Source organism: Equus asinus, chromosome 6 (assembly GCF_041296235.1).
Source record: "Equus asinus isolate D_3611 breed Donkey chromosome 6, EquAss-T2T_v2, whole genome shotgun sequence".
Classification (NCBI taxonomy): Eukaryota; Metazoa; Chordata; class Mammalia; order Perissodactyla; family Equidae; genus Equus; species Equus asinus.
In genome coordinates, this window is record NC_091795.1 from 82842301 (window position 1) to 82870117 (window position 27817).

The 27817-nt window shown below is 40.2% G+C and overlaps 2 protein-coding genes across 4 annotated transcripts in view; one reads left to right on the forward strand and one right to left on the reverse strand.

Moving 5' to 3' along the window:
* Positions 1-27817, reverse strand: part of LOC106839748 (protein FAM228A) — a 90206-nt gene that overhangs the window by 44096 nt on the left and 18293 nt on the right. The gene's annotated exons all lie outside the window — the stretch shown is intronic.
* PFN4 (profilin family member 4) lies at positions 234-27096 on the forward strand. 2 transcript variants are annotated; one of them, XM_070512528.1, is made up of 4 exons: positions 234-367; positions 740-877; positions 1704-1809; positions 26763-27096. In XM_070512528.1, the coding sequence occupies exons 1-4, from the start codon at positions 251-253 to the stop codon at positions 26978-26980; spliced, it is 579 nt and encodes a 192-aa protein (XP_070368629.1). In that variant the 5' UTR covers positions 234-250; the 3' UTR covers positions 26981-27096. The 2 variants fall into 2 exon arrangements, with proteins under 2 accessions (XP_070368629.1, XP_014710290.1); XM_014854804.3 differs by lacking the exon at positions 26763-27096 and adding an exon at positions 4563-6226.

Here is a 27817-nt window from a genome sequence, read left to right on the forward strand (position 1 = left end):
GGGCGGCGGCTCAGCACGCCAGGCCTTGGCGGAGCGCTGTGTTCCTGCGCGGAGAGCCGGGTGTCTCGGCCTTCGTGTTCTGCCCAGGCTACTAGACGATGGCCACCATTTTCAGCCATCTGTTCAGAGTAGGCGAGCTGATATTGAAACCGTCTTAAGTGTCTTAGGGAGATTTGTATTCACAGGGCTCTTAAAAGCTAGCCAGAGCGGATCGTTTCAGCTGCAGTCCCTTTTTCATAACTGAGAGAGCATGAGCCATTTGCACAACTTACTGTTAGATACCCTCCTGGGAACGAAGCATGTGGACAGTGCAGCTCTCATCAAAATCCAGGAGCGGAGCCTGACTGTAGCATCACCAGGATTTAGTGTAAGACAAAACAAGTTTGGGCATAAGAGTTTTAAGCTTTTTCTGTAAAGAGCCATAGTAGATATTTTAGGTTTCCAGGCCATATGGTCTATGTCACAACTACACAACTACTCTGCAGTTGTAATGGGAAAGCAGCTATAGACGATACATAAAAGAACGGGTGTGTTTGTGTTCCAATAAAACTTTATTTATCAACACTGAAATTTGAATTTCATGTAATTTTTACATATCAAAATATTCTTTCGATTTGTTTCCAAGTACTTAAAAATGTAAAAACCATTCTTCTCTTGCACACCCACAAAAACAGACAGTGGGCCAACTTTGGCCAGCCCACCATAGTTTGCCAAATCTGAGTCTGTTTAATCTCTGCAGGTAATGCCCTGTGATGTCCGAACACTTGTGAATGGATTCGCCAAGAACCCCTTGCAAGCCAGAAGAGAAGGGTTGTATTTCAGGGAAAAAGACTACAAATGTGTCCGGGCAGATGACCATTCTCTTTATGCTAAGAATGTGAGTGTTCAAGATTTGACGACAGCTGATAAAAACCTGAAGAAGAGAATTTGACTCCAATTTTCTTTGCCTGTGCCGTGCAGCCCGCCCCCCATCCTATCTATAAAACAGACTTGAGCCCATTACTGCAATGGCAATGTTTGAGACAGCAGTCTGGTGACGGGAGGGCATATGTAAAAGAAAGCACTAACTGCCTGGTTTTGAGGAACATTCATTCCAGGATCTATCAGTTGAACCTCTCCTGAACTGTTTCTCTCCACTACAGTTCATCCTTCATACTCTACATCCTCCTTCTTAAAAAAAAAAAAAAGTGGTATCACTCTTGTGCTTAAAACCTCTCTTGGCTCTCTGTTGCCTATAAGGAATTAAGGAGATGATATTCACATTTATTGGATGCCCTGTATTATGGGTTAAGCACACTTGATCCACATTATAAACTAAGAAACCTCATTTTACAGATGAGGAAACTGATTCTTAAGAAGGTTAAATAACTCTTCCATAGTCATGAAGCAGAAAATGGAGGTGCTGGGATGCAAGCTCAGAGCTGTCCAATTCCAAAATGTATTACCTTTCCATCACATTAGTTGTTCCCATTGCAATAGGGGTATATTACAGTGAATTGGGGAACTTTTTCAAAATACACGTGCTGTTATTACAACAGTCTGAAACTTTTTGAAGAGGGACAACTAGATTAATAGAAAAGAGTGAGTCCAAAAACAAATATATGAATATATGGAAGTCAGGAAATGGTGAAAAATGTGGCTGGAGTGTAATTGCTAGTCTTGTGATTAGAACTGAGAAGGGCGCACTGTTTTTTCTTATCCAGGAAAACACTGGTGTGGTGGTTGTGAAGACTCATGTGTATCTTCTGGTGGCAACATACATTGAGGGCATGTATCCTAGTGTTTGTGTGGAAGCCACAGAGAAGCTGGGTAAGTTTGTCTCCCAATGCCTGTCTTTGCTTCTATGGTAGTTGAGTCTTCTGACTGCAAGTGACCCAATCAAATCAGCTAGGGCAGAAAGGAGGAATTTATTGGAAGGATATTGGGGTTACTTACATAAGCACTGGAAGGATGGCGTGCAGCTGAGCCACAGGGAAAATGGATTCCAGGGACTGGAACACTGCTAGAATGCTTCTCTATTCTCTACTTCTAAGAGAGTTGGCTTTGTTCTGTCCCATTGCGAACTGCCTCCTTTCCTTCCTGGTATGGTGGCCAAGCCTTGCATCCTACCTCTTTTTTTTTTTTTTTAAAGATTTTTTTATTTTTTCCTTTTTCTCCCCAAAGCCCCCCGGTACATAGTTGTGTATTCTTCGTTGTGGGTTCCTCTAGTTGTGGCATGTGGGACGCTGCCTCAGCGTGGTCTGACGAGCAGTGCCATGTCCGCGCCCAGGATTCGAACCGACGAAACACTGAGCCGCCTGCAGCGGAGCGCGCGAACTTAACCACTCGGCCACGGGGCCAGCCCCCTTGCATCCTACCTCTTAATGTCTTGTAGGACCCTCATTTGACAAGTCTTGACCATGTGGCTTATCCAGATATCACTCAGCTGTGGAGGTGGAGGAGGCAGCAGGGTTAAAAAACAGAGATGTAGCAGATGGGGACCACTGTATATAAAGGGACCTTTTATAGAAAAAGAAACTGTGCCAGGCAGCGAGCTTGTTGGTGTGTACTGCATTCCCCTTCCATGTCTATACATTTTTGAATAAAGATGTAATATAGAACTAACTGGAAAATTATATCTGTGAGAGTTGAGCTTAATAAATGATAAATTGTGTTCATGTTTAGATTTTTTAATCTAAATTTAAATTTCTAAAAAATCAAATTTTGGAGTTGCTTGAACACTCCTTTGAAATAGTAGAAGCCTCTACTTCTGCTAGTGAAGAAAGCAGCCATTCCTTCATTCTTTTAACAAGTACTCAGTGATGATCTGCGTGTGCACTGCACTCTCCTAACTAGGAAATCAAAGCTGGTTAAGAAATAGCCTCTGCCTTCCATGACTCTGTATGTGCTGTTCTATCTGCCTGAAACAGCTTCCCTTTCTGTTCCTGCCCTTCATAGCCAGTTGGCAAATTCCTAATAATCACTGAAGACCCAAGTCAGATCTTGGGCTTCTCTCCACTGTACTATGTATTTTATGCATACTTTTATTATTACTGCCATTAAAGTTCTTTGTTTACCTAGATTGTGAGCCCCTAGAAGGCAAGAATTGTGTCTTAATCATTCTCCTATCTCCAATACCTAAGACAGCATCTAGTGTCGAGTAGGCAATTAATACATGTTTGATGAACAAATAAATGAATGACCTCTGCCTAGCAAAGTCACAGAAGGCTCCAGAGAGCTGAATCTTAAAAAATTAGTTGAGAAATTAAGTACCATCACAGAAACTACATATATACATCGTGTACACACACACACACACACAAATGTATATATGCACAGACCTTCCCTGTTGTCATAAATAATTTCCTGGCATGGATTGTCATAAACTCTGCTACACAGCTGGCAGTGAGGTATTGTAGAAGCAAACAGGACTGAGCCTAAGCAAAACCCAACCTTGGAAGCATCTGACACAATGGGTGAACTCCAACCCAGCAGGGACAGGCAATTACGACCACCAAGGATCTTTTCTGAGCAGGTGTCAGGATTTGAGGTAGGTTCAGTTTCAGTAGGGTAGGGCAGGAGAAGTAAGGCAGAACAGAGACATGTAGATGGGTACTAATTATCTAATGAAAGATATACAGAAACCAAGGCTAGGAAAATGGGCAATTAGGCTGTCAAGAGGCCAGACTCTATTGTATCACCTGGGGCCCAGGGCTAATTCTCCAGGTCCCCTGTGGAGAAAATCAGAAAAGTTGCCTGACCACTGTAATATAGATTCTGTGGCTGGCACTAAATGTTAGGATTCTTGCTTAGGGCCACAAGAGACTCAAAAGAATGTGTACTAGTTAGAAGGAGACAGCTGATATCATGCCACTAAGATCCCATTGCTCTGGGAAGGGATAGGCTGTCTTGGAAGTGGTTGGATGCTCATGAGGGATGGATGAGGCTGATTCCCACTCAGGAGCCAGTTACTGTCTCATTACTTCTTTTTCCTTCACTTGTTTTTTTTTTTTAATTATATTTTTCTCTGTCAAGAAATTATACATGATAGGGGCCAGCCCCATGGCTGAGTGGTTGGGTTTGCGCACTCTGCTTCTGATGGCCAAGGGTTTCTCTGGTTCGAATCCTGGGCACAGACATGGCACCACTCATCAGGCCATGCTGAGGCGGCTTCCCATATGCCACAACTAGAAGGACCCACAACTAAGAATATACAACTATGTACTGGGGGGCTTTGGGGAGAAAAAGGAAAAAAATAAAATCTTTTTAAAAAAAATTATACATGATAATTATAGAAAATTTGGGAAATAAAGAATTATGACTATTGATATTTTTTAATGAAAGATTCTAGGAGCATAATTGATGTTTCTGTATATCTATCTCCCCTACCAGACAATGAACTCCTTGAGGGCAGGGATTGGGTCTTAACTATCCAGTCATCCTTGTGTCTCCAGTATCTAGCACAGTGCCTAGCACATGGTAGTCACTCACCAATGTTTGTGAAATAAATAAATGAATGAATGAATCATATTGTGGTGATAATTTGCTGCTCACAAATAATAACCATGTTCTTTTTCTTTCAGGAGAATATCTAAGAAAAAAAGGAAATTAAGTAATCAGAGGACCATGAAAGACAGCTTTTATTGTTTTAGAAGAAGACTATAGATCCTAAAGAAAAAGTAATGCCTATTTTGTAGTTGAAAAACACTAGACAGAAGAGATACTGAAAAGGAAGAATGAGTTAAGGGAGTAATTTTTCTTATTTCAAAAGATCCTCTTCTTTAATTGGAATTATTTGATCAACTTTATCTGTTCCTTTTTTTTTTTTTTAAGTTTTGGTCATTGGCGTGAGTGTGAGAGCATTGATAGTTTCACAGGGCATATCTGTTGGGAAACTCCTCTGAGTCTTTTGTACTCCTACACATCTGTCTGGGTATGCCAAAAATGCTGGCCCTAACCACTCTTTATTCAAGCCATTTCTCAGGGTTGTGTTGCAGGAAGCGACCTTGAAAAATTAAGTAGTGTCCCTTCAGAACAAAGAGCCAGCTTGCTTACTGCTTGCTATAAAAGAGGTAGATTCCCTGAACTCAGTGTCGTGTTTATAAAATTCTGCCATTTTCAGGATTTGTGTAACAGCCTTTCAAGGCACTTACTTCCAACATCATTCTTTTTCTGAGCTTGGGTACCAAGAACTACAGATATGTTCTTGGTGGTCAACCTTACCATTAGTCCATTCATTCATTTATCTATTCAGTTGCTTGATTCTTTTTTGAACAAGAGGTGAAAACGCATTTAAAATTCACTTATTTAGCATTCATTGAATAGCCTACTGTGTGCTAGGTACTGGTGATACAAAAGTAAATAATATATGTATCTTACCCCTGATAGGATTACAATCTAGTAGGGAAGGCAAACTTGTTAATGCGTCACATTACCGTGGGATAAGTGATGTAACAGATATAAAACAAAAAACTACAGAGCACAGAGCCTTAACTGTGCATTCAGGAGACTGAAAATGGTGTTTGAAGTGAATATGGAAGAGTGAGTAAGTATGGAAGATAGCAAAGAGCATTTGCCCTTGAAGGAACATATGCAAAGGCACAGACTCCTGAACAGTAGTGTTGTGTGGAAAGAATGGTGAGGAGTTCAGTGTGGCATGTGCCAGGCCCTCTTCAAGGAGTTCGTGCTGCAAGACCTGAGGTTCTTGTGAGATTGTCTAAAGTGAAAAAACAGGTCAGTAGTGCGCTTTCCTTATTGAGGAGCAGAAAACCATTGTGAAATTGCTGAAGGCACAGACACGGAGTCAGAAAGCTAAATTTAAAAATGAAGCCTTTTTCAGTAATAAAAAAAATTTTTTTAAGTAGTATTTGTGAGAAAATGATAAACAAAATTGGGAAGATGGATGGGGCCAAAGGAGAAAAGGCTGTTTCCTCAGGGTCACTCAAAGGACATGAGCAGTGCTGTGGTATGAAAAGTACTTTTATAAAACGATTACAATTCTGATTACAAAAGTAATATGAACTCATAAAAATTAAGAAAATAAGTTACTCATAATTTCACATTAAATGAAAACTACTATTGATAGTTTTGTTATTTTCTTCCTGTCTTTTTTCAGTGCACATAATACATAATTTTAACCTAACCTAGATCATCAACACATAAGGTTGACATCCCACTCTGTTCACTTAGTTTTATGTTATGAAACCTTGAATATCATTAAAATTGCTTAGAAAACATTTTTTAAATTATTGCATATCGCATATCATTCCTCTTTGTTAGATATTTAGTTTATTTCCACTTTTTCACTTGATAAATAATACTATGGGTTTTTTTACTTTTTTTTTTGGTAATTTTTTACATAATTCTTTGTGTCTCTGATTATTTCCTTAGGTTTAGAAGTAGAATTTCAGGGTCAGAGCATGAGCAACTTTACAGCAAACTGGAATTGTTTTTGTTTTTGTTTTTTTACAAAGAAGGAATTTTATTGTATGGTTTGTAAGAGGCAGTTGGGGGTTTGGTGGGGAGGGGAAGTTGTATGTAACTTAGCTTTAACTCATCAGCTTCCTATGCTTGTAGAGTTGGGTCTGAGTCAGTCTTAGCAAGTGTCCCTGTAGGTGAGAATGAGAGGAAATACTGCAGTCAGTTGAACTGGCTCAGTCAGGGACTAGAGAGGAGGTTACTCTTTGAATTCCAGTTAGTGCTGAGTCATGGTGACATTGGACAGTTGCAGCTGTGCAATATGGAGATATTCATGAGGTTTGTAAGACAAGCCAGGAAGCATTTGGGGACTTCTAGTTACAACTCCAAAGGAGTCCAGGCATGCCAAGACCCAGAGCTAAACAGCAGGGTGAGCTATCACTGCTTCAGGCTAAAGGTACCCTATATCATCAAAACAGAAGGGGCTAGAGCAGAGACATGCAGAGAATAGCACTCGGGCCTGCAAGACTAGAACATCTGAAGATATTGCTGTGTGTAGAAGGAATGTGTAACCATAAAAAGTGGAAGCTGGTCAGCCAGGAAAGCCCAGAGGAGTCACTGGAGCAAATGCTGGTTGGGCCATTCAAGGTGAGAGGATCTTCGGGCAACAATTCAAGTTGTTTGGTACTTTCCGGCAGCAATTCTCACACACCAACTGTGTCCCCCACAATTCAAGTCCATTTTCACACTACCTGGAGTTATTGCAGACCCCACAGGTTAAGGGGCTCTGTCCTGTAAGACTGCCGCCACTTCAGATGATAGCCATCACTCCCAGATCCTGGGCCACCTGAACCTCTGTATGACTTGGCTACAAATTTGTGGGTTCCCTTGACCTCCTCAGGTTTGATAATTTGCTAGAATGACACATATCTCAAGAAAGTGCTGTACTTACGATTACAGTTTTATTATAAAAGACACAACTCAGGAACAGTCAAATGGAAGAGATGCTTAGAGCAGGGTATTAGAGGAGGGTGAGTTGGGGCTCAGGGCTTCCATGTCCTTTCTGAGTGCTCCACCCTCCCAGTACATCAGTGTGTTCACCAACCTGATAGCTCTCCAAACCTCATTGTTCCAGGGTTTTTAAATGGGGTTTTCTTAGTAGGCATGATTAATTAAGTCATTGACCAAGTGATTGAACTCAATCTCCAGTCCCCCTCTCCTCCCAGAGATCAGGGGTTGAGGCTGAAAGTTCCAACCCTCTAATCATGTGGTTGGCTCCTCTGGTGACCATCCTGAAGCTATCTAGCCCTCCAATCCCCTCCATGAGTCATCTCATTATCATGAATCACAAAAGATTTTCCTATCACTTGGGAAATTCCAAGAGTTGTAGGAGCTCTGTGCTAGGAACTGGAAACAAAGACCAAGTTTTTTTTACTTTTTATACTTTACATATACATGCTGACAAGCTGAGGTTTTGAGCCCACAAGGTAGAAGGTCTGACCCTGGACCATGGGGAAGTATGAAGGCCACCATGAAGCCTCTTGACCGCTCACCAGCTGGCCAGCCAGCCTTTCCTAGACACACACCCGCTGCACTGCTGGGTGCCTAGTGGGAGCCTTTTTCATAAACTTCAAGGCAAATGGCTCACTGTCTGGAGCCCTCCTGAGTAAGACAGTTCTTTCCTATAATTCTCATAACAAAGTTCCAATTGGATTCAGCTTCTCAGACCTGCAAAATTGATCCTTTGGTGGTAGCTACATAGTACCTGTGGGGGTGTGCAAGGAGCAGGTGATCTTCTGAAACAGGTGTCTCCAAACTAAGGAAATTTGTACCCTGGTGACTCACAAAGAATTTAGAAGGGGCACACAGACATGAATGGTGTCAACCTATAAAAGCAGAAACCAGTTTAAGAGGCAAAGGGTTTATTTGTGATGAAAGAATTGCAATTCAGGGAGCATAGATTCAGGTAGAAACCCAAGTAGTGTCCCACTAGGGAGTAAAAGTCAGTCTTTGAAAGGCAAAGAAGGAAGGTTGTATCATAAGTAATTTTAATTGGAGTTAGAGGCATAAAGCTAGTCTTGGCTAAATATTGATTGACAATTGATTCTATCTTCAAAAAGCTCACAATCCTCAGTCTGTGTGATCAAGATATCTATTCTCCTGCTGACTTCTCTAACAATTGCTTATAAAACAATTGCTGTTTTGGCCCAGTCCAAGGTTCAAGACAGCAAAGCTGTTTCTCTGGAAAGGCAGCTTTGACTCCATTTTTAAATGGCTCCACCACAGTCAATTTTCACAATGGATCTAAGAGATTAATTTTTTTCCAGACCTTCAACTTCCATATGTACTTTCCTAAAATTAATCTTCTATGATTGAAGAGTCCTGTCAGCTCTACTTTCCCACCTCCCTTCTCCAGTCTCTCTTCTCCCAGTATACAAAAGAAAGGCATACTCTCATCCAACACCAGTCCTACTGTGATGCTTGGCTTGGAATGTAAGATCTTTAGGATGCCAAAGGAAAGGAAAATTCTAATTATTTTTAAATTTAATGACCTCTTACATCCTCTGTTGTCAAAAAAAATACATCATATGGGAAGAAGAGTCCCATGAGAATAAAGAAAAAGAGAGCATCGGTGAGAAATGGTGAAAATCTTTGTATCATAGTTCATCCAGGAGGGGAAGACTCCATGTCTTATCTATATTTCTTAAAATTCGGAAGCAAGGTGGTTATCACAAGGACATGTATTGACATGATTACTTGAATTGAAAAATGAGAAACCTTTTCTCATTAGGAAGTAATTTGATTTAGCTGATTAGTTTAACAATGAGGATTGCCTTTGCCAATAAGAACATCACAGATATTTTTCATAAGTGAGTTAAGTCTGTCTCTCTCTCTCTACCCACACTTTTGCGGGTGGCTTCAGGAATGCCATGTAACTTCCAGGACTTGGGAGTGACATCAGCATCATGGTGGAGTGAGTTGTTCCCTTTGTCTCTCCCCTCAAGCTACAACCAATCAGATATGCATTGACCAACAGAGGATTCCCTATATAGCACAACAGGATGCATAAGATATCCATGCATCTATACATCTGAAGTGGTGGCAGGTGGAACCTGTGACCAGAGGCTTCAGGAACCTCAGCAGAACTGGTGACCCTGCCCCCAGTGGCAGCACCCCTGACACGAGTTCCACCAGCAGTGAAGCTTGCATACAAGTCCCTGGGACCCTAGGCTGCTGGCAGTGACCACAACCAGCCCTCCCAAGCTGGGAGCAGCAGCATAGGTGGTGCATGGGGCAACAGCTTCAGAGCCCATAGAAGCCTGAGGAGAGCCAGTGGAGGAACAGAAGACCCAGGCAACCCTGGAAGCAGCACAAATGCTTGCAGCCTGGTGACCCTGGTGGTGACACCTGAGATTGCAGTGACTTTGTAAGCAGCAAGGCACCAGCACCCCCAGAGGAACAAGGTGGCACAAGGAGGGTACTGAGGACACCTCCAGCAGAAGCAGTGGAGGGTGGAAAATGGAGGCTCTCAAATACAACCAGAAGCAGCCCAAAACCAAACCAATCAAAGCCATATCCAAATAAGAAAAGATGGTTACTACCATGAATACACCAGCAAAGGATCCATTCATTAAACACCCTAAAGAACTACAGTAATATCGCAGAACACAAAGAGAAAGACAACTCTCCAAAAACCAAACTTAAAGTCACAGAAGATTACAATCTACATGACAGGGAATTCAAAATTGCTGTCATAGGGGCAGGCCCCATGGCTGAGTGGTTAAGTTCGCTGCTCCGCTTCAGTGGCCCAGGGTTCACTGGTTTGGATCCTGGGTGCAGACCTATGAACCGCTCATTAATCCATGCTGTGGCAGCATCCCATATAGAAGAGCTAGAATGACTTGCAACTAGGATATCCAACTATGTGCTGGGGCATTGGGAAGGGGGGAAAAAGAGGATTATTGGCAACAGATGTTAGCTCAGGGCCAATCTTCCACACACACACACACCCACACACACATGCACAAATAGCTGCCATAAAGAAACTCAGTGAGTTACAAGAAAATTCAGAAAGACAGTTCAGGAATGAGCTCAGGAATAAAATTAATGACAGAAGGAGTACTTTACCAAAGAGATTGAAACTCTAAAAAAAACCCAAACAAAAATTCTGGAGGTGAAGAACACAATGAGATGAAAAATAAGTAGAAAGCATTAAGAATATAGCAGACCCCATATGGAGGAGAAAAATAGTGAGCTTGGAGATAGAAACCTAGAAATGATTCAGGTGGAAGAGGAGAGCAAACTAAGATTTTTTTTTTCCTTTTTCTCCCCAAAGCCCCCTGGTACATAGCTGTATATTCTTAGTTATGGGTCCTTCTAGTTGTGGCATGTGGGATGCCACCTCGACGTGGCTCAACGAGTAGTGCCATGTCCGCACCCAGGATTCGAACCGACGAAACACTGGGCCACCTGCAGCACAGCAGTGAACTTAACCACTCGTCCACGGGGCCAGCCCCCTAAGATTTTTTTTAAATGAAGAAATTCTTTGCGAAATATATGACTCAGTTAGGAAAAGTAATATAAGGATTATAGGTATCCTAAAAGTAGAAGAGAAGGAGAAAGGAGCAGAATGCTTATTCGAAGAAATAATAGCAGAGAATTTCCAAAACCTGAGGAAAGAACTGGACATGCAAGTACATGAAACTAATAGAACTCCTACTTACCTGAATGCAAAAAGACCTTCTTCATGGCATACAATAGTAAAACTGTCAAAAGCCAATGACAAAATATTAAGGGCAGCAAGAGAGAAGAAAATAACCTATAAAGGAACCCCCATCAGTCTTTCAATGAATTTCTCAGCAGAAACCCTACAGAATAGGAGGGAGTGGAGTGAAATATTCAAAATACTGAAAGACAAAAACTATCAGCCAAGAATACTCCATCCAGTGAAACTACCCTTCAGATATGACAGAGAAATAAAAGATTTCCCAGACAAATGAAGGCAGGGAGTTCATCGCTGTCAGACCTGCCTTACAAGAAATGCTGAAAGGAGCCCCGTCCCTAAAACAAAAAGGTTTACAAAGCTTTGAGCAAGGAGATAAGTAAATAAATAGATAAATAAAATTGAAGGAAAACCTAATTAAGTTGCCAGCTAATAGATCATTGAAAATAATTTTTGATGTTAGATTATTATATGGTTTTTACCAATAGCTCAAAGGTATTCAAAGAATTGGCTGACATTCTTATAATGAAATTTCTTTCCCATCTAACTTATGCAAATTAGTTTTCTCAGAGCTTGACTATAAAAATGAAAAGTAGGAAGAGAATTAATGTTGAGCCCAATCTCATTCTGTCAATAACTAATATTCATCCACAGATATAATAATTTGGAAAAATTCAGCCCCACCAATGGTCATTAAGAGATGTCTTTCCAATAATATTTTACTTTTATGTTCAATAATTATTAATATTTAAAATTACATTTAAAAATAATTCAAAATAATGTTATTTTGATCAATTGTGCACTAATAATATTGTAATGATAATTAAATCTAGAAGAAATTTAACACTTAGACTCCTATGGAATCAAGAAATAATTTTTTAAATTAATGTCAGGTTACATATATATTTTTGTTGCAGCTAAGAATGATCAATAAAGCATAAAATATAGTGGGATATAATTCTATGAGAAAAGTAGAATGAAAATATAAGTATTAGAAGAAAAATGAAATTTTAAAACTTCCAACAGTTACAGAAGAACTTGTTCAGGTATTCTTTAGTAGATGATTATAAATATATAATCGCTCTGAATCTGCATTCCACTTGATACATTTAAAAGCCTCATGTGAAGGAGAGGTGTCAAGTTGGCAGTGTAAGTGAACTCTGAATTTACCTCATCCCATGGACAGAACAAATTTATAACTACTCTGGGAACAATTAACCCTGAGAGAGAAGTGAAAACTGGATAAAAGGAACTCCCACAACAAGGGACAGTCCTGACTGAGGTGGAAGAGGAGAAATTCCTTCCTAGAGAGAAAGAAAGCCACCTTCGCAAGCCATGGCACTTCATGGCTGGCTGGGAGCAATCCTAAGGTACACAGCCATCCTTAGAGGAGTGAGGGACCTGAGCAGGGGAGCATTACCACTATAAACATCCTTTGGACTCAGCACAACTGCAACGAGTGTCATAATGTCTGGCTTTGCTGGCTATTAACTACAACAGGGAATACCCCCAGAGAAGCTATCGGACATAAGAGGAAAAAAGATGGCTCTTAAACGGCCCATGACAAAGTCATGCATTTCAGAAAGCAGCCTAAAGTCACCAGAACGAAAGGTCCTTTGGTGAAAAGAGACTCACCCGATAGGCTCTGAGTGTATCTCAGTGAGAGGTGAGACCTTTCCATGGCCTGAGACATTGGCAGCAGCCATCGGTGTGACCTAGTATAGGCATGCTGACACAGATGCCACTGGAGTTCTTCCCCTGGCCTGTTAGCCAAGGGTTTGCCTCACCCAATAGAGCACCGATTTTAATCCAGCTCATCCAGGGCAGGCACCCTGACCTAAGGACTGGCACCATCCAACAGCAAGCCCTCAGACCACTTGTGGGCCTGCATAGGCTAGGTGCCTTGCACCTCTGCAGCAGGTGAGTGGGTCCATCTCTGTGGGGCAGGGCATGGGTGAGGGGTGGGCATGCATTGGTGGAGTGTGTATAGCCTCTGCAGTGGGGTGACTGGGTCCACTTCAGGGGGTCAGGGTGAGCACATGAGGCAGGACTGTGTTGACGGTTGTATGGCCCTGTGGGCAGTGGAGTTTGTCAGCTGCAGAAGACTTGTTCTTCTCAAACAGCCACATAGGGGGTCGGCCCCACCTTCCAATGCCTGAAACAATTGGGTGTTCCCATGCCTGGGGCCAGCCCCACTCAGCTGCAAACCTGAGACAGCTGACAAGAGCCTTGCAGGCCAGAGGCCTACAGCAACTGTAAGCCCCTGAGGCTAGCAGTCAGTCATGCTTGGTGCCTACTCACATAACAGAAAATCTGTAATAGGAATGGCTATTAGACCTTGCAGCGAACTGTGCTGGGGCTCCCCACACCTGATAAAGTTACTGAAGGGTCCATAGCAGCCACACACTGCTGAACATTACAACCAGCCAGCCGGGGTACAGCCTAGCCTCCCTGGGCACCTTCAGCAAAAGCAACCCTGCCACAACAGAAGGACACACATAGCCCACACAGGGGTCACTCCTGGAATATTTGGAACTGGTGATGAGAGGGAACCACACTGCTGGGCCTCATAAGGCATCTCTTACATAAGGCCACCTCTCCAAGATTAGGAGATGTAGCTGATCTACCTAATACATAGATACAAGCACAGAGAAAGAGGCAAAATGAGGAGGCAAAGGAATATGTTCCAACTAAGGGAATAGGACAAAACTCCAGAAAAAGAACTAAATGAAAAAGAAATAAGCAATCTAACTGGCAAAGAGTTCAAAGAAAAAGTCATAAGGATGCTCACTGATCTTGGGAGAAGAACAGATGAATTTAGTGAGAACATCAACAAAGAACTGGAAAATATAAAAAAGAACCAATGAGAAATGAATAGTACACTACTGGAAATGAAAAATTCACTAGAGGGACTCAATAGCAGAGTAGATGATACTGAAGAACAGATCAGCAAGCTGGATGAAAGATGAGGGGAAATCACCGAAGCTGAACAGATGAAAAAGAATTAAAAAGAACAAGAATAGTCTAAGGGGCCTCTGGGACAACATTGAGTGCACTAACATGCATATTATAGGTGTCGCAGAAGGAGAAGAGAGAGATAAAGGGGCAGAGACTCTATTTGAAGAAATAATAGCTGATGACTTTCCTAACTTAAGGAAAGAAACAGACATTCAGGTACAAGAAGCACAGAGAGCACCAAACAAGATGAACCCAAAGAGGCCCACACCAAGACACATTATAATTAAAATGTCAAGAATGAAAGATAAAGAGAGAATCCTAAAAGCCACAAGAGAAAAGCAACAAAGTACATACAAAGGAAACCCCATAAGGCTATCAGCCGACTTCTCAGCAGAAACCTTGCAGGCTAGAAGTGAGTAGCATGATATAATTAAAGTGCTGAAAGGAAAAAAAGCCTACAGTCAAGAATACTCTAGCCAGCAAGGCTATCATTCAGAATGGAAGGAGAGATAAAGAGTTTCTTAGACAAGCAAAAATTAAAGGACTTTATCACCAATAAACCAGTTTTAGAAGAAATGCTAAAGGGACTTATCTAAGCAGGAAACAGAAGACCACAAATAGGAATGAGAAAATTATCCAGAAAAAAAGACAATAAAATCATTGGTAAAGGCAAAAATATAGTAAAAGCAGCAGATGAACTACCTATGAAGATAATATGAATGTCAAAAGACAAAAGTACTAAAATTGCCTATTTCTATGATAAGAAGGTAATGGATACAAACACACAAAATAAGAGATTAGATATGATATCAAAAACATAAAATGTGGGAGGAGGGGAGTAAAAGAGTAGAGCTTTTAGAAAGAGGTCAAACTAAAGAGACCACCAACTTAATGTAGATTGCTATATATGTAGGTTATTATATATGAACCTCACGGTAATTGCAAACCAGAAACTTATAATAAATACACAAAAAAATTAACAGAAAGGAAACCCAAACATACTACTAAAGAAAGCCATCACACCGCAAGGGAAGAGAGCAAGAGGAGAAGAAGGGAACAGAGTAAAACTACTAAAACACCCAGAAAAAAAGTAACAAAATGGCAATAAGTACATACTATCAATAGCTTCTTTAAATATCAATGGACTAAATGTTCAATCAAAAGGCATAGTGTGGCTGATTGGATAAAAAAACAAGACCCATATATATGCTACATAGAAGAGACACACTTCAGACATAAAGACACAAACTGAAAAGGAAGGGATGGAAAAAGGTACTACATGAAAATGGCAATGAAAAGAAGGCTGGGGTAGCAATACTTATATCAAACAATAGACTTTAAAACAAAAACTGTAACAAGAGACAAAGAAGGACACTACATAATGATAAAGGGAACAATCCAACAAGTGGATATAACACTTGTAAATATCTATGCACCCAAGAGAGGAGCACCTAAATACATAAAGCCATTATTAACAGACATAAAAGGAGAAATAGAGAGTAACACAATATTAGTAGGGGACTTTAACACTCCACTTACACCAATGGATAGATCATCCAACCAGAAGATCAATAAGGAAACACTGGCCTTAAATGACACATTCAACCAGATGGACTTAGTAGATATAGACAGAATATTCCATCCAAAAACTGCAGAATACACATTCTTTTCAAATGCACATGGAACATTCTCCAGGCTTGATCACATATTAGGCTACACAACAAATCTCAATAAACTTAAGAAGACTGAAATAATACTAAGCATCTTTTCTGACCACAAAGGTATGAAACTAGAAATCAACTACAGGAAGAAAACCAGAAAAGCCACAAATATGAGGAGATTAAATAAAACCCTACTGAACAACGATTGGGTCAATGAAGAAATCAAAGGGAAATTAAAAAAAAAATACCTGGAGACAAATGAAAATGAAAATGCAACATGACAAAATTTATGGGATACAGCAACAGCGGTTCTAAGAGGGAAGTTTATAGCAATACAGACCTACCTCAATAAATAAGAAAAATCTCAAATAATCTAACAGTGCACCTAAAGGAACTGGAAAAAGAAGAACAAACAAAGCCCAAAATCAGTAGAAGGAAGGAAATAATAAAAACTAGTGAAGAAATAAATGAAATAGAAACTCAAAAAACAATAGGAAAAAAAATCAATGAAACCAAGGGCTTGTTCTTTAAAAATATAAACAAAATTGACAAACCTTTAGCTAGACTCGCCAAGAAAAAAAGAGAGAAGGCTCAAATTAAAAAAAATCAGAAATGAAAGAGGAGAAATTACAATGGACATCTCAGAAATACAAAAGATTATAAGAGAATACTACAAAAAGCTATATGCCAACAAATTGGATAGTCTAGAAGAAATGGATAAATTCTTAGAATCATACAACCTTCCAAAACTGAATCAAGAAGAAATAGAGAACTTGAATAGATCAATCACCGATAAGGAGGTCAAAACAGTCATCAAAAACCTCCCAAAAAATAAAAGTCCAGGACCAGACGGCTTCCCTGGTTAATTCTACCAAACATTCAAAGAAGACTTAATACCTATCCTTCTGAAACTCTTGCAAAAAATTGAAGAGGAGGGGAAGCTTCCTAACTCATTCTACAAAGCCAACATCACTCTGATACCAAAACCAGACAAGGACAACACAAAAAAAGAAAATTATAGGCCAATATCACTGATGGACATTGATGTAAAAATCCTCAACAAAATACTAGCAAATCAAATACAAAAATATGTTAAAAACATCATACACTGTGATCAAGTGGGATTTATTCCAGGAATGCAGGGATGGTTCAACATCTGCAAATCAATAAACGTGATACACCACATTAACAAAATGGAGAATAAAAATCACATGATCATTTCAATAGATGCAGAGAAAGCATTTGACAAGATACAGCATCCATTTATGATAAAAGCTCTGAATAAAACAGGCATAGAAGGAAAGTACCTCAACATAATAAAGGCTGTATATGACAAACCCACAGCTAATATCATTCTCAATGGAGAAAAACTGAAAGCTATCCCTCTAAGAACCAGAACCAGACAAGGATGCCCACTTTCACCACTCTTATTTAATACAGTATTGGAAGTCCTAGCCAAAGTAATCAGGCAAGACAAAGAAATATAAAGGGATCCAAATTGGAAAGGAAGAAGTGAAACTGTCACTATTCATAGATGATATGGTTTTATATATAGAAAACCTTAAAGAATCCACCAAAAAATTTTCAGAAATAATAAATGAATATGATAAAGTTGCAGGATACAAAATCCACATACAAAAATCAGTTGCATTTCTAAACATAACAACAAAGTAGCAGAAAGAGAAATTAAGAATACAATCCCATTTACAATTGCAACAAAAAGAATATAATACCTGGTAATAAACTTAACCAAAGAGGGGAAAGATCTGTACACTGAAAACTATAAAACATTGTTGAAAGAAATTGAAGATTATACAAAGAAATGGAAAGATATTCCATGCACTTGGATTAGAAGAATTAACATAGTTAAAATGTCCATACTTCTTAAAGCAATCTACAGATTCAATGCAATCCCTATCAAAGTTCCAACAACATTTTTCACAGAAATAGAACAAAGAATCCTAAAATTTATATGGAACAAAAAAGGCCCCAAATAGCTAATGGAACCTTGAGAAAAAAGAACAAAGCTGGAGATATCACCATCCCTGATTTCAAAATATACTACAAACCTATAGTAATCAAAACAGCATGGTACTGGCACAAAAATAGACACACAGATCAATGGAACAGAATCGAGAGCCCAGAAATAAGCCCACACATCTATGGACATCTAATTTTCGACAAGGGAGCCAAGAACATACAATGGAGAAAGGAAAATCTCTTCAATAAATGGTGTTGGGAAAACTGGACAGCCACATGCAAAAGAATGAAAGTAGACCATTGTCTTACACCATACACAAAATTTAACTCAAAATGGATTAAAGACTTGAATGTAAGACCTGAAACCGTGAAACTTCTAGAAGAAAACATAGGCAGTACACTCTTTGACATCAGTCTTAGCATATTTTCAAGGACCATGTCTGACCAGGCAAGGAAAACAATAGAAAAAATAAACAAAAGGGACTACACCAAACTAAAAGGCTTCTGAACAGGAAAGGAAGCCATCAAGAAAATGAAAAAACAACCTAACAACTGGGTGAAAATATTTGCAAATCATATATCTGATAAGGGGTAATATCCAAAATATATAAAGAACTCATAAATCTCAACAACAAAAAAACGAACAACCCAATTAAAAAATGGGCAAAATATCTGAACAGACATTTCTCCAAAGAAGATATACAGATGGCCAACAGGCATATGAAAAGATGTTCAACATCATTAACTATCAGGGAAATGCAAATCAAAATTTCAATGAGATATCACCTCACTCCTGTCAGAATGGCTATAATTAACAAGACAGGAAACATCAAGTGTTGGAGAGGATGTGGAGAGAAGGGAACTCTCATAAATTACTGGTGTGAGTGCAAAGTGGGGCAGCCACTATGGATAATAGTATGGAGATCCCTCAAAAAAATCAAGAATAGGAGCTAGCCCAGTGGTGTAGTGGTTAAGTTCATGCACTCTGCTTTGGTGACCTGGGGTTCACAGGATCAGATCCCAGGTGTGGAACTATGCACCACTCATCAAGCCATGCTGTGGTGGCATCCCACATACAAAATAGAGGAAGAGGGGTATAGATGTTAGCTCAGAGCCAATCTTCCTCATCAAAAAAAAAAAAAAAGAAAGAAAGAAAAAATTAAGAATAGAACTACCATACAATCCAGCTATTCTGATACCGACCCTGATATCAGTTTCTCTACATTAAACCCAGCATATATGGGGTTAAAACCAAAACACTCATTCCCTGCTTGCTCCCTGGCTTCCTGGCTCCAGAATCCACTATCATCCATGGAGACAGACACCACCAAGGACAAGCACCTGGATTCATTATCTCCTCCCCACAAAGAGATACAGGCTGGTGGGAAAGCTGCTGACCAGCAAGGTCATGGGCTTCCTCCTCTCTGCAAGTAGTCTCAAGGCCAAAGACAGGCAGGTGGGAAAGCTCTGACCAGCAAGGCCATATGCTCCCACTCCCCTACCTAAAACCCCAAATAAAAATCCTTCCTTTTAACTTTTCGGGGAGTTTGGGATTTCAGCGTTAGCTGCCCTCTCTCCTTGCTCAGTGCTGTGCAAAAATAAAATTCCTACTTTCTTCCACTACACCCAGTGTCAGAGATTGGCTTGCTGTGGAACAGGTGAGTGAACTCACTTCAGGTTCGATATCAATTTGGCGACCCAGATGGGACCATGTCCCAAGTGGACGTCTTGCCTGTGGCACACCGGCCTCTGACTAAAGGCCTCTCTTGGAAGCTGTCCTGCAGCTGCCTGAGCCCCTTGTCTCAGGGACAGCCCCCAGTGACTGGCTGCTAACCAGACGTCGTCGGCCCATGGCAATTTTGCTTTGGTGGTGGAAGGAACCAGGTTTAAGACTTAGGAAGACATCTCTTGTAAGTAGCTGGTAGTTTTTGTCTTTGTCCTTGTGTTAAACTTTTCCAACAGGACCGGCCAGAAATAATGGGTACCTGGTAGCCCTCTTGGCTCCGTTTGTTTTGAAGTCGAGATGCCCCAGCCAAATTTTGGTAAGTCCCCCAGGTGTGCACAACCGATGTCCCTTGTCTTTGCTCATTTGGGAAGATCTGTGTAGCGGATCTTCATTTGTTGGCACTCCCTGAGTGTAGGACACGGATTAAGCTGGGACTGGAAGCACTTTGGTTTTTGGTCTTTATTTTTGCTTCCGTTTGTGGCTGAGGGTTTTTGGGAAAGCGCACTTGTTTGGTATTTGTTGTTGTTTGTCTGTTTGTCTTTCCTTTTAAAAGAGTTAACAGGGGAGGTGCCACATCTATTCCGCCTAAGAGCCCTTTGGGAAAAACTTTGGCTGACTGATCGACCTATAGTTTGTAGGGGAGGAGGACATTTCCTCTCCCCAAATGGGGGTTCGTCTGGCTGGAGAACGAATTAAATTCACATGAGACAGAATAGCAAGAGAAAATTAAACAAAGCTTTATGAGGAACCATGGCCCGGGGCCTTTCTTTCCGAAGGAAGAAAGGGCACCGAAGAAGTGGGGTGCACAGAGTGGTTATATAGCCCCCAAACGGTGTGTTTCACATGTGATTGAACAGTCCCTTTGACAATAGTCACGAGGCTGCTCTGTCAGCACAGCGCTTGATGGAGACGGCAGATAGGTCTGCTGTCTCAGTGAGCGCCGCAGGGTGGCAGGTGTGTTGCCTCAGGCTGGGGGGGTGGGGGTCACAGATGAGCGCCGCAATCGGTTCCCAGCCTAAAGAAAGATGCTTAATCTTTAAGGAGATGCCAACGTTGGGAGGGGGAGGGAAGTCAGTTACAGGAGGTTACCAGACTAGCACAATAAAATGCAGATTTTAAGTCCTTGCCTTTGGTATCGATTAAGAGTTTTTGGAGAGTAGGTCATCACCTTTCTTCTTCCTGGTACAGAGAGGGAGGTACCTTTTACAGATAGAGATTTACCTTACAAATGTAAACGTGTCCTAACAAAGGGCAAGTTCCATTCCTCAGAGCCTCCTTGCCTGTCCCAGTTTATCAAAAACAATGAGCCTCGAATAATCCTGATGCCAAAGAGACATATCTTGGGGTGGCCAATTTCAGGTCCCCACAAGTTCTAAGTCAGTGTCTAAAGAGGGATGATTTTCTTTTGTAACACCATGTGGCCACAGTATTCTTTAGAGTCTGGAGGAAAAAAAAAAATGGCCAAACAATGGATCCTTAAGTTGGGAAACTTTTTAGCGAGCTCTCATGATAAACAGCTGTTTTATTGGTACCTATGAAAAGAGCAAATTAAAAGGAAACTATAATGACTAGTCTAAGAACTTAATCAAACTTGGGATCTCAGCTTCTCATCGTCTTACAGATGCTAATGAAAATATTAAGTTAACAAAGAGAAATCAGAAAGGGAAGAGTCACAGGACTCATCCCAATGCGATAAAAATCTTTAGCTAGTTATTAAAAAGAAAAATGGGATAAATGGAACAGATCTAAACAAATTTTAAACAAAGGTTTTAATAAAACACTGCCTAAGGTTGGATGGGCTAAACGGACCCCTCTATTGGCTCCCCAACATTAAAGGACATCAGATAAACCTGTTCTGTTTACCTCAGTTTGAAAAATTTAAAAGGTTAGGAGGCATAAATCAGAGTGAGAAACCTGACCAACAATATTTTGGGGCAACGGTTAGACTACTAAGGTTAATAAGACTATAAAGATTAAAGTGTTTAAGCTAATATTATATGAAGAGGTTATGTCAACTTTGCCTGGATATTTGCTTTGGGAATAAATATTATGTCTAACTGGGAATGCTTCCCCTACACAACATTGTAATACCAAAACTTGTTAATGGAATTCTAGTGTAAGGTCTAATTAAAAGTATAAGAGTTAGTAAAACTAAGATAAAGTTTTGTAAAAATTGATATACTTAAATGGGCCAATTTCAGTTCACCCAAACTGATGTATGCAATTGGAAAAAGCCAGCTGCAACAATGGGGAGCCCGTTTTATTCTTTTGAGGATTCTAAATAAAATCAGAAATACTTTACTGCCTCTTTAAGAGAAAATAATTAAATAATTAAACATGCCAGCAGCAGAACCCAAATCTGCTGCTTTTGTCTACTCTCTTGCTGAGCTTCTCAGCAAGCTGAGCTTCACTTTAACTCCCCCAAAATTCCTGATCTAAAATTGAAGAAGTAAAAATAAGTAAACTTTTGAGATAATTTGGAATTATAATGGCCATTCTGGAAATCTGTTTCAGAAGAGGATTCAAAATCTCTCAGAATGGAATGCAGTCTTTAATGAATATGCAAAAACTTCTAAGAGACAAAGTTATTTAACATGAGATAAAATAATCTTTGATGAATGAAAGCCTGTTTAAGTTTGCTGGTAACATTTAAAATAGACATGTCCTCAAAGTTATCAGCATTGGATATAATGCAGACATACAGCCTGGGTTTACTGGTCAAATGAGCTCATGTCATCTCTGTTACAAAATTTATCAGCAAAACTAATAACTCAGTGTAATAGCTAATTTTGTTTAATGTCTCACGAGGTTTTTGTAGATGATTGAAATATAATTGTTAAGAACAGGTAAACTAAATAAATGTAAAAAGATAAAAGCTTTTGGAAAAACTTTTTAACAATCATTATGAGTATTATGATGTGAGTAGTTAAAACAACTGAGGATGATAGTTAACTGCTGTAATGTCACATGAAGTTTTTAAGAGTAATTGTTAAAACTGGGTAAGAGTTTTAAGTACAATAATTATGTTTTATAGTCTGCATACTTAAAAAACAGCTTCCAAAATCTTTTTGGAAACTTAAACTTTATAGCTTTATGAAAGTAAATTAAATAATGACAGTTTATTGGGTACCTAGGTCATTTCCACATAAGATAAAATATTAAAGATTAACTACTAAGCATATATTTGTCTGCCTTTGGTTTCTTATATCAAAGAAACTGAAAAGTGCTTAGGTTTATTGATAAACATGTTTTATGTATGCTGAGGAATTTTCTATAAGAAAACATATATTTCTAAAAGGTCTGTATAAAAGGAAAGTAAAATATATGTTTTCAGTAAAAAGATATAAAGAATGGAAATATTTTTCTTTCTTGAGTTGAGAAAGATAAACTTGTCCTAAAGTACTGGGATGAATTCTGAGTGTAAAAAAAGTAACCAAAGGTTTGTAAAAGTAAAGCCCTAAAGAGTTTTATGTATGATTAAGTTGGTTAAGATTAAAGTAAATCCAATTAAGTAAATAAATCTATATGTCAAAAGTAAACTGGTACCAAATTAAAACTTGGTTTCCTCTTTCTTAAAAGATAATTTTCCTGGGGCCGGCTCCGTGGCCGAGTGGTTAAGTTCACGTGCTCTGCCACGGCGGGCCAGGGTTCGGATCCTTGGCATGGACATGGCACTGCTCGTCAGGCCACGTTGAGGCGGCATCCCACATCCCACAACTAGAAGGACATGTAACTAAGATGTACAACTGTGTATGGGGGCTGGGGAGAGGGAGGGTTGGGGAGATAAAGCAGAAAAAAAAAAAAGATTGGCAACAGTTTAGCCCAGGTGCCAATCTTTAAAAAAAAAAAAAGATAATTTTCCTAAACTTTTAACCTGCTCTTGATAAAAAGATTATAAAAAGGCTTTTTTTTTTTTTTTTTACTATTTTAACTCTGTTTTCCCTTGACTGTGTTTCTGTTGTCACTTCAAGTAGATACCCGAACATGGTTTCACAGTGAGCTTTGTTTCCTATCCAAACAAATGTTTTAAAGCTTTTAATATTTTTGACAAGCTTCCACACATACACAAATATTCAAGTCCTGAATAAAAGCTTTCTTTTGACCTGGAAGAGGAGGGAAACTTTCTCTGGGGATTTTCAGAGGGCCACTGGGACTCCTCAGAGAGATTTGCTCTCTTCCTGTAAGAAAAAATGCTAAACTAATTAGGCTTGTTTGGCATATTAGACTACATGGGAAGCATTGTCAAATAAGTAATAATAAACTTTCTTAAGTGGTTTTATGTGAATGAGTGTTATTGATATAAGTATTTTAAAAATTATCTAAAATTCTGATCTGTTCTTATTGTCAGTCATGATTCTGGTTATTATCTCAAAGTATTATATGTCACAAGAATGGTCAAGCATCTTTGTCAATTACCATTTTTGAATGTTTTGTTATTTACAGACAGTTGCTGTTTCACGCCGATGTTTTTGCAAATATGTTTCATCTTCAGAGAAATTCATGGAAAGGACTCTGATGCTTACTCTAGAGTACAGGTTTCTGATAAACGTTCAGAGTAAAAGTAAACTGGGTGGAAATTACAGAACTCTAACAGAGAAACTGATGACCTCATAAAACTGCTGACAGAAGATTAAGATCAAGAACCAATTAGACAGGACTGAATAAACCGATAGAGATGATTATAATTTTTTATGGCTTTTTACTTGAGATATTGCTGATTTTTGATGGTTTTTTTTTTCAGATTTAAGGAAAACTTTTTTTCTTAAACTAACCATGACTTAGAACCATTTGGTAAATTATACTCTTGTAAAAAAAATTGAAACATTCATCTTTTTCTCCCTATCTGATCCCTCCAGAATTTAAAAATGCCTGAGGAGTAAGCATTCTTATTCTCATGGCGAAATGTTTGTTTGCATAAGATCAATAAGAATCTGTTCTTCTTATAACAGGCCACAATTGGAAACACTGGTTATATCACCAAGGCTTTGACTGGAATGTCATATTTGAGAGAAACATACAGACTTGGATATGACTAGGTAACTTTTGAGGAATGAAGGTTGACTTTATGGAATAAAGCCACTTGGAAATATTGGCCTGGTACCTTGCTTATGGGTTCAGTAACCTGGTAAGGTTGAGTAAAGAACGTCATTCCTTCAGACAGGTACAAGGGACCTCAATTATTTTGGGGACCTCATGAAGAGAGAAATTCACCCAAATCTGTAGGAACTGCAGGTGGAATCTAATGACAAGTCCTTGGCTTGGCTTTCCTGGCCTTGAGAGGCCTTTAAAGTTCAATCTAAGATTCCTTATAAAAGGTTCCAGCAAAGTAGATTTAAAAGAACCTATGTGATAAATGGGTGTTCTTGCTGTACTTATGTAAATAATTATGCCAAATTTATTAAAACTAAATTTATTTTACAACCCAGTTAGTCTTAATTTGGCTATATCTAATGAAATTAAGGGTGATTTTAGAGAGAGAAAAACTATGTTTCAATAAAACTATAATATGCATTTGCAGATATTGGATTTTGATTCTGTCAATTGTCTTCAAGATTTTTGTTACATCTGTTAACTGGACTGGATCCCGAATTTTTCTAGTCTCCTGAAATATCTGAAATAACAAATCTCCAAACTAACATTTTCTGTTTTTTCTATCATTTTCATTTGGAATCATTGAGAACTGAACCTGCCCTTTTTCCTGAAGCCTTAAAAACTGAAGCTGGAGGTCTTAATATAAATTTAAGAGAGATTCATGTCTGCTGCTATGTGAGCCACTCAAAAATCTATGTGAGTGCCCAATGACACCATCAGAGATATTTCAAACTGCAAAAGATGCTTCAACTCTGACTTCTAGGATTCTTGATTGGCTGCCCCCTGGGCTGAAGAAGTAGTTTATAATTTGCTCCAACCGTTAACCTTGTTTTTCTCTTTTTGTTTCTCTAGAAAAACTTTTTATTAAATACCTGGTTACTTATTTACACAACACAGGCCTAACTTTGGGAGCCTACCTGCATCACCGTCTCATTAAAAGACTGGTTCAATGAGATGAAACAACCTACACCCCGATTCACCAGGAAGTAGCTAGATCAGTTGCTGCCCCAAATCCCTCAAGATTGAGGGATGAACATAAAATAGGGGAGAATTGATACCAGCTCTGATATCAGTTTCCCTACATTAAACCCAGCATATATGGGGTTAAAACCAAAACACTCATTCCCTGCTTACTCCTTGGCTCCCTGGCTCCAGAATCCACTATCATCCATGGAGACAGACACCACCAAGGACAAGCACCTGGATTCGTTATCTCCTTCCTGCAAGGAGCTATAGGCTGGTGGGAAAGCTGCTGACCAGCAAGGTCATGGGCTTCCTCCTCTCTGCAAGTAGTCTCAAGGCCAAAGACAGGCAGGTGGGAAAGCTCTGACCAGCAAGGCCATATGCTCCCACTCCCCTACCTAAAACCCCAAATACAAACCCTTACTTTTTAGCTTTTCGGGGAGTTTGGGATTTCAGCGTTAGCTGCCCTCTCTCCTTGCTCAGTGCTGTGCAAAAATAAAATTCCTACTTTCCTCCACTACACCCAGTGTCAGAGATTGGCTTGCTGTGCAATGGGTGAGCAAACTCACTACAGGTTTGATATCAGAGGGAGGGTTTTTTTCCTTGAGGACCAAACTTGATCAACATTATTAGATTGCTTTGATAATTAGATTTTTCAAATGAATGAAGAGAACACAGCCACATCACAGGCAAGGGCCTGCTTATCCCTCCCGCCCAGCATATAAATAAATAGTCCTTCCCTGAGCTGAGCCTGTAGTGGCAAGCTGTATCTGAGGCAAGAGGTGAGGCCCAGGACCACAGCTCTGACTGAGAGAGGATCCCCCGGCAGGATGGTTCCAAATATGGCTGGCCCTTGTCCTTGGCTTGGCCTTCTCCTGCCCTCTCAGAGCCCCCACCCCCTGGGAAGTCAGGCTAACTCTCTGGGGACAGGGAATATCCAAGAGCCCTCCTCTGCACCAGGTCCTGTATGGTACATTATGGAATGTTTTAGTCTCATTTTTGCCCAAGACTTGAATCTTGATTTCTTTAATTCCAAAGCCAGCTGCACCAGTCCCTCTTCATAGACAGAGGACTCGGGAAGCAGGAATAGTGGGGAATTTAGTCAGGGCAGCAGGACAGCAGTGAGGACTGTGAGAGGCCAGGGCTGAGACGTGGGCTGCTGGAGGCCGTAGTGTCTGGTGTCCTAACTTGGGGAATGGGGTGCTTTCTAAATCTGTCTCAGTTTTCATGCCTTTTCTCTGTCCCTCTATCTGTGTCTCCTCAGCTAAAATGTTAGCCGTGCACTTTGACAAGCCAGGAGGACCAGAAAACCTTTACATAAAGGAGATGGACAAGTCGAGCCCAGGAGAGGGGAAAGGCCTCCTGAAGGTGGTGGCCAGTGCCCTGAACCAGGCGGACTTACTCCAGGTACACAGTCACTGTGGGGTGGGGAAGCAGCTTGGATCCAGAACTGATCCTGCAGCCACACTGAAGGGAGCTTAGGGAGGTGGGCCAGGGGAGGCTAGATGTGTGGGTTAGATTGTCAGCATCTGTTATCAGACTCAGGAGAGGGATTCCAGCACCCACCATCGTGCCCTCACTGGGCTCCTTACGCAGCCCCGCCCCTGAGAGGACAGTCAGCATAGGCATCAGCAAAGAAAGAAACTGTGCTTTGTTGAGTGCCCACTCTGTGCCTGGCACTGTGCTAACTGGATTCTTTTATTTAACCCTCACAAAGACCTAAGGATTTTTTTGTCTCCATTCCAGTGATGAGGAAAGTGAGAATAGTAGCTAATAAACTGCCCAAGTCAGAAACCTGGAATTTACCCCCTTTCTCTCTCTGCTCCTGCCACCGTGTCATCAGCCTTTGATTCCACCTCCATAATAGATCTCAAATTAGTCTCCTTCTCCCCATCACTCTTGATGCCATTCAAGGCTTGCAGTCCATTCTCCACAACCAACATTTAGGATAAAATGGAACTGCCTACCCACTACAGGGCCCTGTTGGTTTGGCACCAGCACCTCTGCAACCTGGACTGGAGCCCCATCTCTGCTGCTCCCCATCCTCCAGCCACACTGGACTTCTTCAAACACTTTTTCAAACACTTCCCAGAGGCTCTCCCACCTCAGAACCTTCAATTCTCTTTCCCTTCCCCTGGGATGCTCTTCATCCATTCTTTGTACATCTGGCTCCTTCTCTCCCAAGTCTCAGCTTAAACGTCACCTCCTCAGAGGTTTTCTGACTACTCAGTCTAAAATACTGCTGCTACTAATAGCAGCCTGCTGCTATTGTCCACAGAGCTTGCTCCAATTTGTGATTATATATCTATTTGTTTACTT